A 12067-nucleotide genomic window follows, 5' to 3' on the forward strand; every position below is an offset into this window, starting at 1 on the left:
CGTGCAAATCGTTGGATATACACAAGGCCTATAGGCGCGCGCAACCATTCAAATTTCCGCCACGATTTAGACAAACAAGGATCCAATATGTGGTTTATACAGTAACCACTTATCTTTATTAGAAACCATAATGCAGATGTTTGAAATACATTAGCGTAACACCAGTGTGGCAAATGAATCAAACATGGAATCTGTAAAACACTAGAGTGTTTTTTTTTGTTTGTTTGTTTGTTTTTTAATCTTGCAGTCAGTTTGGTTATGTTTAGGAAAAGCTGAATATCGTTAGTCAGAATATAGTTACCCACATTTCAATGAACTTGACTAAATTAAATGAGTATAACAAAGCCAACTGATCACAAATTAAGTTAAAAAAAAAACAACAACAACAAAAAAAAAACTTAAATATGAGCAATTTCCTTTTAAACTTTCTGATAACTAAGGGTCTCCTCTTCAGTTCAAGATACATAGGACAAAGGCAGAAAATGGAAGCAGACAAGGTTACAGTCTATGTCAGTACACGTATTAATGAACCATACAACACACCTTACATTTCCAAACATGATTAGGTCGGTGCTATACACAGATTGGTTCAAAGTGGAATTCTGTGCTCTGTTCCAAGTATTCACCTCCACCCAAACTAGTTAAACCATGCTACTACTTAGTCAACTAACTATGAGAACAGAGAGTAGTCTGTAGAAGATTCAGTCTCAGTACAATGCAGATTGTTAGCAAATTTAGCCATTTAGAAAAAAAAGAACAAGAAAACCTGACAAAAGCCATTCAGTGATGAAAGTACACTTGTTAGTCTGTCTAATAGAAGTACAGTATTTACATTACATTTTAACGGTGAAAATACTTCTAATGTACAATTGAGTGTTTGCTACATTTACATAATTTCACAAACCAAAAGCTATATTTGTTTGCCATGAACAGAGGAAAAAAAATATGTACACATCTGATTGCAATTACATTATTGTTCTTTAAATTTATTAAAATAATTTGAATAATAAAAATCTCTTTTATTTATATACACAATGCATGTCTGGCTGACCACTGCAATCCACACATGCAATTTGCTTTCTAAAAACTCAAATTGTTTGGACCACTGTTTATTTGTCTATCCATGTATTTGGTCATGGTTTTTTTTTTTTGTTTTCATGCAAAAGGCCCTTGGTAAAGACAGACATTCATCTCTTTATTCTAAGTGGTTATGAGGTTCTTATTTACCCCTGCTGACGGGGTCTCCGAAGAGCTCGGGACAACGTTCTTCCCCCTTTGCAATGTGGTCACACTTCTGTATGAGGTCATAGTTAATTTTGTCTGTGATCACACTGTCTTGCTTATATTGAGGGTGCTTTGAAACAAACTCCCTCATCCACTTTGCCATGGTCATCAGTTCTCCTGTGTCCACAAACAAATGAAACACAAACAGACATGCATAAATTATTCAACTATGAATATTAACTGAAACTTCAATTCAAACTCACCTCTTAGAGAAGTATTAAATTGTTAGGAATGAAGCTGTTAAATGCTTGTTTTACATACCTGAGGCTCGTTTCTTAATGAGTTTCAGGTAATTAAGGATGGTGCATCTTGTATCAACATCCACTTCCATGTTTTCCAGGTAGCAGTTCAGAATAGGTATGAGCCCTTGGAACACTCCCTCCTGGAGACAGTAAATTACTCTATTACTATGTATACATTATGGGCTAGAAGAGCTGTGAGCAGCCAACTTGTAATATCTAATGAGTCAGATGGGTTAGAAATCTCAGTCACACTCTGAATACTGTGGAGCTAAAGTATTTTGGAGAAAGCTCATTAGAACACAGGTGATCCTGACTTGTTTTAGGGGTGAACAGCCCTTGCAGTGAGACCCAAATTATTTTCTCTATACAGACTTAACATTTGCAGCAGAACTATTACTAAACACAACTAGCAAAAAAAAAAAAAAGCAAGAAAGTGAAATATGATTCAAAATTACATATTAAAATGCCAATGGTAGCTATACATGTCAAGCAAATTTGATTAACTTAAGCAGGGCCTGACAACAGAAGTGCCAAGGTGGTCACTCTGACCCTTTAATTCTCTAATTTCCAGACTACTGAAATAAAATCCACATGGCTCTGCTTCTGTAATATTTTTGAAATCTGTGTATGTTCAGGTTTAACTTTGTTAGAATGTTCCTATGCGTGAACATGATTGTAGAGGTCAATCTATCTGGAAGTACCAGTTTGATTATTCTGTACATAGGTACTCTATTAGGGCTGCACAGTATGGACAAAATGTGCAATGTGTGAGATATTCTTGCTGGATATTGTGATGGTGATATGAGATGAGATGGATGTACTTTCCCTCTTTGGTACCAATTTTTTTTTCCCCCAGAACTATACGTTTTAGTGGTTTGTTACTTGACTGATTTACATGGCTTGTGTGCAGTTCTCTGCTCATCTCATCTAATTACACTTGTGTGAGGGTAATATCAGAGCAGGCCTATTCCTCTGCTCTGTGCCACTCCCTCAGCTTTCCTGCTTTATCTTCTGTGCTTAAGCTTGGGCGGTCTGATATTGCACCACTTCACAACGTTCTACCTGTGGAAATTCATATCACGATGATGACAGAATACAGTTCCATCATGCAGCACAACACTGTATTGGGATTCTCTCCTTTAAACTTCATTAGCTTTTATTCAAATTTGCAAGCTTCTAGCCCTAGTCTGAAAGCTAAACAACACAACCAATCTAAACTGGGTATGGGCAAGTTTATCTGACCCTGGGAGCTACATCATTTCACGTTTTTTTTTTCATTTGTTGCCCAAGATTAATTTTGATATAACTTGTCAAATAATTGCTGCACATCTTATTTTAGAAGTATAAAGTTATGATTAAGTTGCTGCTGATTGAGATGTAAAGTCCTACATGACTGGTAGCAAAAGACAGACCTCACAAGGATGCAAGGATTAGCATTAGTAAGCTGTCCCGGAGAACATATGTTATCAAACTCATATAAGCATAATGTCATTATGTCACTTATTATCAACTGCATCAATTTTCATATGCATACTGAAGAATATTTTACCCATTTTCGATATCGGCAATCTGTAAGACTACAATGGTGGATGCAGTTGTTCAAGGGCTCCAGTGGTTCTAACGTCAAACACGGCGAGTTAGTTTGACACTTACCTGTGTTAGTTTCTGAGATGTACACATTGAGAGAGAAAATTACCTTGCCATTGATAATGGTGTCAATACTCATCAGAGTGTACTCCTCATGGTCACTGTCATTCTCAACACCATTCTGAGCCGCTGAGCTGGTGTCCAAGACAGGGTTACAACCTTTGGAAAAATGTACATGGGCAGAGAAATTTAGAGAATGTAAAAACCATGTAAAAATATTTTCCCCAAAAAATATTCTCACCAAAATTCTGCTCTGTAATAAAGAGATGCAATCTTGCTTCTAAATTTTCTAATCTTGTTTTTTCTAAGCTCTGAGATAACACAACATGCAGGGGCAGATATTTCACTGCCACCCTCAGATTTATAAAATATTTTATAGGACACTGACAGACAACTCACCTTTGGTTGTTATGAAATATTTTATGGAACATTTTATAGACGACTTACCTTTGAAGATATCCTTCCTGAAGTAAAACATACCATCTTGAACAGCGTTTCTCTTTTGGGCAACTTTCATGTTTTCATCAACCTAAGAGATGGTTGATAAAGAAAAGAAAGATCATTATTCCAGTCTTGATTACTTAAACAAAAAACCCTCCAAACCAAACCGAACTGAACATCGAACACAAACCTTTGACAAAGGGATGAGGAAGTCTAACTTGTAGGACAGGATCACACGGGTGAGCAGAACGATGAAAACAACATATGCAGAATTCTCAAAGTCTGTCAACTGGACCTGGGAAAAACATCAAAGACATGCACTGTCACTCACAATGATACACTGATTAATTAAGCAATAACAAGCAAAAGCTTACAACGTGGCAAAATGTCAACACACCCTCTAAAGGAAGTATTAGTCGGATAACTTCTTTATAGTAAATCCACTTGCACCTTACAGAATTCTGGTTTTGTGAAAATGAATGGATGCCAACCGGAGCTACTCCCTGCAAGACTGCTGCAATACCACGTCATTTAACTTAACACACACTCCTTTATTTTGGCATCCAGCAGGGGGCAGCAAAAGTTTCAATATAGTTCTTTCAAAAAACTTTAATGCTTCTTCAATATGCTGGATATGTACCTCCATAGGACGGAATTCAACTCTCCATCCTATGTCAGAGTTCGGCGGGGGAGGTTTGAACCTCATCGTCTGCCAGTTAGTTGACTGAAGATTCTGAAACATATCAATGGCACAGTTCTCATTTGTATGTCGGACATTCTCAGCTACAATCTTCTAAAAAGATGATTCAAACTGATTACCATATTTGAATGAGGAAAGACTGTACAGATAAATACTGCCAGAGCAATTTTTTAATTCTGTCACATCTGAGAGAATACTTTAACAGTTGTTCAACAGAAACAAAATTACAGTGCAGTCATGTATAAATGTATAATTTAAATGTATAATTTAAAAAAAAGTTTCAGAGTTATTAGCATTCCCATTTTCATAACTTGAGCTCCCTCTGCTGGCCAGGACAATGAAAGCATTTTCTGTGATGTTTTACAAGACCAGAGATTACAGTAGAAAGGATCTTAAATCACTCCCCCAAAGGTTTTCAAATCTTTAATGTTCTTTGGTCTGCTTTTATGAACTGCATTCCTATCAGTGAGATCAAAGTTGAGAAATTGAGCTGTTACTACTGTTACTGCTATTACTGTTGCACAAACTGCCATGTGTGCTATGTATTCTACTCTAATGATAGCACCAGGTTCCTATCCAAGTGTGAATGTCATTTAGCAAACCTCAGGCCTGTAGTTTAAGGATTGTGCTCAACAAATCCTACCTTTGAAAAGGACAACAGAACCCTTCAGAATGCCCGCTAGCTAGAGAAGCAGTGCCTAATTGCAGATTTGGAGACTTGGCAAATCAAATACATTCTGTAATTTTTAAACTCTGATCCTTTGATTTTCCTTTCTCACTGTGTATGGAGGTGTAAAGATATATTTGTGACCTATACCAAGCAGGTTAACCAATACCTCAATGATTCAAAAACTATTTAGTTAGTGCCCCAGCAGAAAGAAGACTTATTTATGACTTTAGCTCCATTTTCCTATCTATTGGTTAATTTAAAACGGTCAAGTGTACTGTCTCTTTTCATTTCATTTGGGAGGTCTTTGTCTTTTTCCTCAGAGGTTATGGCTTTTTACAAAAAGCCACAATGTATGAACTGAAGGAAGAAAATTAAAACAGTGCCAATAATGAAAAAATGTAACAGTGTACCAATATTTTCTTTAGCATACTATATAGCTCTTTTCTTGGGATGTTTATTTTATACATCGGTCTCATCTGTGCCAGATGGGCCAAACATTTGGGAAGTGTCTGCTGTGGAAGTGCAAAACTTTCTGTACCTCAAAGTGATCTGATTCATTCTCATCATCCAGGTTAATTTTCTCCTCGAAAAGCGATAACGGATCCCTAATAAAGAGATGTGCGATGTGCTGGGCAAGCAAATGGTCGATACCTGAAAAAACAAAAAAAACCCAAAAAACCAAAAATCAGGGCTTTGATATAACAACAAGTCTGTTGTAAGACTTTGTAGAAATATTAATAGAATGCCTAAACTGAACCAGATATTGATTTTTTGTTAAATTATTCTTCTCAGTGCTAAGCAGGGGATGGGAAGGTTCAGTCATTTAACTTGCTGTAAGTGCGTAGAGCCAAAAGTCTTCACAGTTACACAGTAAGGAAGATGTTCTATGCTCCCTCCATAAACACTGTTATTTCCTTAAATATTTAGGTTTGGTTGTGTCACCATTTTAAAAAACAAATTAAAATTTTTACAACAATTGACTTTGTGTGTTCATGCATTGTGCAATAAGCAACTTCTTTTCTTTTTAGCTACTTGTGCTGAAAAGAAACAAGTAGTAAAAAGACTAAGAAAGCACAAAACATTCACAGTCTTAAAAGAACCCACCTTTGATTTGGTTACAAGCAAATCGTTGTATCTAGGCTTTGGCTGCTGTTACCTGACACCATTTACAGGTCATTCACAAGTTTATCACAGACAAAAGAGAGGGCAGGCCTATAAATTAATTATTTCTATCAGCCCTGTTAGGTATACTACTTTGCCAGTTATTCCTGTTCATTCTCCAGGTTAGAATAAAAGACTTCTGTGCAGCAGATAGTGAACTGAGCTCTCCTACCTGCATCTAGGAGCTGTTTGTAGATCTCATCATCTTTTGTCAGTTCAATGTCATTGTACTTTTCTCCGCAGCTGGAGAGATAGCTGTCAATGGAATCGTATCTGGACTTGTTGATCTGGAATTTGTTGTTTTTAAGAGGCTGGAAAAAGTAAAAAAGTAAAATGTTCAAGATGTCAAAAACAGTTCACATATAATTTAATAAATTTACGAATATGGAAATGCATCCTGAGACAATATTGTTAATACGACAGCAACAACGACAACAAAAAAAAAAAGAACTGAAAATAAGAGAAAGAAATTTGAGCTTGACTGTACCACCTGCTGGGTCAGGACAACACAAAAAGCCTTTTGTTTCAGAAAATCCATACTCTAGCAAACAATGCCGGCCAAACATCCTGTTATCACAAGCCAGGTTTTTCTAAAAATCTTGCACCCACCTCCAGCCCCCTTTCCTCTCGTGTTCTGTCATCCACCGAGGCAGAAATAACTCCCCAGCGACAATCAATGTCTGACACATAGCCACGATAAAAGGGTGAGGCAGCACTCAGGGCCATCTGAGGACATGACAACCAACTGACGCTTAAACAAACCTCCAACACAAACTCAACAAAAAACTGCCAAGAATTTAACCGAACGTCTAGCTGGACTGCTCTTCTCTTTCTACGTTTACCAAAATTATATAGTGAAAATTGTGAGGAGATTTTACACATATGGTCTTATTAATAAAATCTTACCAAAATGGGGCAGAAAGTGGCCAGCTGATCATAGAGGTACCTCGCCTCGCTAATGCTGCAAGCTTGAAACGTGACCTGCAAGCGCACAGAAACCGGAGAGAGTAACTGTTACTCTTTAATCTACAAACCTGCAAGTGCCTTAATGTAAAATACCTGTGGTTGCATATTCATTTTAAAAGAGTTGGTAATAAAACGACTGTGAAGCATCTGCCATCACTGAGGGAGAAGTAGTCACCTGAAGACAGCAGTTTCCCATTCCAAAGCCCATGGCATCCATATAGATGTGATCAGGCAGAGCAGCTCTGGCTGCCTCGCCATCGTCCTCTGGAAACGTCTCCACGAACGGAGAGGGCGTGTTCCTGTCTTTAAAAACTGACAAGAGCCACACGCTGGATGAGATGATGCTGGAGGCATGAGCCACATGAACAAAAACCTACAAAAACACAAACTCTGTATGCTGAGGCCTATTACCTAGATCAGTCTGAAACACGAATGTGGGTTGGTATAGAAAGGAACAGCATTTGCCACTCTTTCCTTATTATGTAGAAACTGAAAAAACGTAATTCATTTTAGAATCTGCTCATTGAAGACTAACCTCCGAGTTACGCATGATTGTGAAGAAAAAAAGCTCCTTTATTATATGTCCAGACAAGCACCATTTCACATACACAACATGCCAGCCTCTGGGGGAAACCTGAGCTACTGCGAGCACCATTTGATCCTCATTGTACGCAGCCGCAACATATGCATCAGGTTTCAAGGTCAAACTGAACCCTAGGCCAAGACTTAACATTCTCCTACAGCTTGCATATATTGCTTTCTGTTTTTACATCATATTCACATCCCATAACAAAAACATGTAGATTAAGCAGGCTGTGTAGAGTGCACTTACTTGGAACATTGATGACAACCTTCTCTCCTCTTCTGTGACGAATGTTCCGGGTAAGGGTACTACAACACAGTAACATGCATGCTGTTTTAAGTGTACAATGCAAATACTGAAACACAGCTGTGCACAGAACTATCAAATCTGCGCTGTCTAATTTCCTTGTCTGAATAATACTAGTTAGATCTTTACTAGTTGGGGTTTTTTTGTTAAATCGGGAAAGACGTTATTGATAAATATCAGTGGTCCTCTTGTTTAAGCACATCACAATATCATCAAAGACATTAAGATAAAAAAAAAGGACACAACAGAGCAATGTCAGCTAAATTTGCATTAATGCAAACCACATCACAAATTCCTTCTTTAAAAAAAAATCCACTTCAGTTGCCAGGCCAGTTTAGAAAAGAGTCACGTGGGAACCAATAACGTGAGTTTTCTTTCATTTGCATTTCATGTAGCAGAACAACCACAAACATTAATCACCTGAATCTAGGGTGCCTGTTGATGGCTTCATCAGGGAAAAAGAGTGACTTGGACACTCCTTTTTCCACTGGCGTTGGTTTATACTCAGGCTGTGTAAAACCTTTACAGCCTAACCTGAAACAACATTGTAATGCACATTAGACAGAGATTGTTATATTAATCAGTCGCAGTCACACACATTGTTACAGATAATATGTGTGGCTGTTTCAATTTCTTGTTTTGATTTCTATTCATGGGGAGTGAAGACAATAAAACTCCTTTTGTGAAACAAAATATTTGCCAACCACAAGGGACGGCCGTTGGACTAGCTAGACTGGCCACTGCAGCACACATGCTCTGAGGACTTTAGTCCTGGACTCCCGATCAAACAATGTTTCTAGTCTTGTCTTACGGCATTCTTTTCTTTTTTGATAAGCTGAACCAATCATATACTGGTGTCTTATCATGCTATTCAAATGCTATGCTATTTTAAGCCTTCATTCTGAGATGATCATGTTCATTTATTTTTAACAAATCATGCCTGAAAGCAAAACTTTGCATTTGATGTCAGGCCGTGGCATTAAATCAAACTTAAAAGAAAAAAAAGGCAAAAACACAGACACACAAACACACAGAGAATGTCAACAAAACTAGTGGTGGACTGAGTAGGGTGTGACTTAATTGCCTTCCTGATTACAGTTACCTAGGAAATGCTGTTATGGAGCACAGAGTCTCATTCTCCTTGAGAACAGATGACGCCTCTCTCCTTCTCTTCCCCATGTTGTTCTCCACTGTGTTAAATTCAGACATGGTACCCCCATAGGGTTGACCTGGAGTTCCTTCAATCATGTAGCTGCCATACTCTGGTCTCCACAGGGTGGGGTGACTACAGAAAAATAAAAATTTACACATATTTACAATATTTGCATGAACCTTTTTACAATAAATAACCTATGCTGGGAAAAATGGAAAACATTTTGCATAGGCAGATAACAGTATGCATTCACGCTGGGTGATTTGAAACTTTCAAGTGTGTGTTTTGTGTGACGGTCAACCAATCTGATGCGAGGCACTATCTCAACAGGGGGAAAAAATGCTGTGGGTAGTGCGTTTGTGTTTTGAGGGGTGCTCTTCAGAATGTGCAGCAGAGAGGCAGTAATGAGGAATGCCAAAGCTTTCCTATTCTCAACCGCCACCGGTATGTCGGCAGCGCAGCTCTCAAACGTCATGGGCAGTCAGCGACTCGGAGGGGCTTGTAAAAACACGTTCATGCAAAAAAAGGCCACATTCCTCGTGTTCATTGTTTTTTTAACACCTAATCATAATTCTGAACTAAGCTGAAAATTGAAGACAGTTACACTTGGCCAGATAGATACTGGTTACAGAAGAGGTATACATTGCAAAATAATGATGATATAATGATGCATGTATGTATGTATGTGTATATATATATATATATATAAATATATATATTCTCAGAGAAATTCTCAGACAAAATTCTCAGAGAACTCAGTATTCAAAAATTTTACTAATTTTCTGGGCTGTCTGCATTGGACACTGGACTCTTGAATTTGTGTCTGTGACAAAAACAATGGTTGTTTTGAATTAACACATCACTTATTTTAGCAATATGGGTGGCTTTCGTATTAGGCCAAATATGATTAGAATACTCTGTCAAAGGAAGGAAAACAATGGGGCATCATTTACTTTGGGTTGATCTTTTCACCCTTGTCTTGAAGAGTGTCCAAAACGTCTCCTCCATTCAGGGCAAGGCGGGCTTTTTCATTTTTATGGTCCAGTTCAACCAACATGTACTCCACCTGGAACAAACACAGACAACATCTGTAATTTATGACAGTACAGGTTAAGAGCACACAGCTGGGTTATACTGGGTGGGAACAGACTCTACTTTCTGTAGTTTGAATGGGTGTTTATTTAAACATCAAAAAATTCTGAGGTGTACCACATCTTTCAAAAATTATAAGAGGCAGTATTTATTAAAATACCTGCATTGTTCAACTTACAGTTCTTGCCTTCAGTGTGACAACATTACATCCATTTCAATTCATCAATCGTGTTTCCTTGACTTTGATTATACTAACATATAATCCACTGTCTGTACAAGGGATTAGGCTAAAACAACAACATTCCTGAACGTTTGAAATGAAGGCCTTATGATCAAGCTAAAAGCACATTTAAGCTTAACTTTTTGGAACTGGAAGGAGAATTTTCCCAAAATGAACTGTTGATGTAGATGATTAATATTATATTTTCACAACAAAGTTACTTAACAAGTTATATGGCTCCTAGTTAGTTAAGGAGATATATGGCAAGAATGAGAAAAAATATTTCATTTATCCTACTTTGGAATATAAGCAGTAACGAGTTTTTTTCTTTCTTTCCCTGGAGGTTAACTATCGACATTTACAATACTGCAGATAGCACTTAATGATGCCACCATTAGGGGTCTATTGCATCACATTGAAAGTCCCACTTACATATGGAGGGAAAGATAAGTTATAAAGCTAAGCTGTGATAAATCATTAATCAACAAGTCCAATCGCCTGAAAAAAGATATATGTGCATTAACTCACACACTAATAAATCAGTCATAAGATTAGTTGATAAGTTTACTAAATACTTTACTCAGTGACCATGAAAATTAGCATGCACGCTTGGTGAGCATTTACCTTCTAACATGATGGTGCGTTCGAAATGTAAAATAACCGCTCTTCATACAAAGAAATGGAATTAAGACTAAGCCGGTATATAGGCTATGTGAGAGGTCTTCACAGACGTTAGGTACACAGAATTCGTATTCTAGCCATGAAAGACTGCATCCATTACATGTCGAGCAAAAGCCTGCATTCTAAAAGCACCTGCAGAGAGACTAGTTTAAAGACAATCAAAACTTTAAAGGGTCTCTAACCAAAGATCACTACATAACACTACGCTAGTACCTCGAACAGATAAATGGCACAGAAAGCTTATTCAAGCACATATCTGCAAAACTATTATGAAACGTTGATTCATCAGGTTGTCTGTGATTGCTTACCTCATCGCCCCATTTTAACACATCCTTCTGTCGATCTTTCACCTTGTTGTAAATGTTGAGAAACTGAATGATACCATGTTTCCTAACATGGTCAGCATATTTCCTAGTCTCTTCCCAGTTCAGCGGTGACCCTTGTGACAGTAAGCCCATAGCACAAACCTACAAACACTGACACAGGACCGGCGCGTGCTACCTTATTTATTTATTACTCGCTAACTTCCGTAACGGTCTAGACAAGGAATAAGTCTGATTGTTGAAAAAGACGTTGACCTAACGATACAGCAGTATATGCAATTTATACTTGCAAGACGGTTAGCTGGCTACTAGCAAGGCCTTAACACAGTTTCTGTTTCAAAACCCGTTGTGTTACGACTGATGGTCCACGCTCCAGCTAGAAACACAAGCTTGCTTTCCAGCCACATACACCGCTGTCAAACGGAACTAAATACTATGTAAATTCGCTCCAAAGAGTTGTCGCATAAAAGTTGTATCAGCGATATTTTGAAGCAAGTCTGACAGTGGGCATGTAGGCAAAAGCAAATACGGATAGATATCGCGGAGCACGTCCTAAATAGTCTGTGTGACCGTGCGCAACTACAAGCCTTTCCTTTTC

General features: G+C 37.8%; 1 protein-coding gene across 2 annotated transcripts; it reads right to left on the reverse strand.

The window, feature by feature from the left end:
• Positions 1-111: 111 nt before the first annotated feature.
• gclc (glutamate-cysteine ligase, catalytic subunit) lies at positions 112-12049 on the reverse strand. Of its 2 annotated transcripts, XM_030771851.1 has the most exons (16): positions 11455-12049; positions 10107-10219; positions 9103-9285; positions 8421-8534; positions 7944-8002; positions 7287-7423; positions 7052-7126; positions 6755-6871; positions 6318-6456; positions 5523-5635; positions 4255-4347; positions 3805-3909; positions 3621-3702; positions 3223-3332; positions 1546-1666; positions 112-1401 (listed from the first exon to the last, which is right to left on the reverse strand). In XM_030771851.1, exons 1-16 carry the CDS (start codon positions 11602-11604, stop codon positions 1220-1222), a joined length of 1893 nt encoding a protein of 630 aa, XP_030627711.1. In that variant the 5' UTR covers positions 11605-12049; the 3' UTR covers positions 112-1219. The 2 variants fall into 2 exon arrangements, with proteins under 2 accessions (XP_030627711.1, XP_030627712.1); XM_030771852.1 differs by lacking the exon at positions 8421-8534.
• Positions 12050-12067: the final 18 nt, after the last annotated feature.

Source organism: Chanos chanos, chromosome 4, assembly GCF_902362185.1.
Source record: "Chanos chanos chromosome 4, fChaCha1.1, whole genome shotgun sequence".
Lineage (NCBI taxonomy): Eukaryota > Metazoa > Chordata > Actinopteri > Gonorynchiformes > Chanidae > Chanos > Chanos chanos.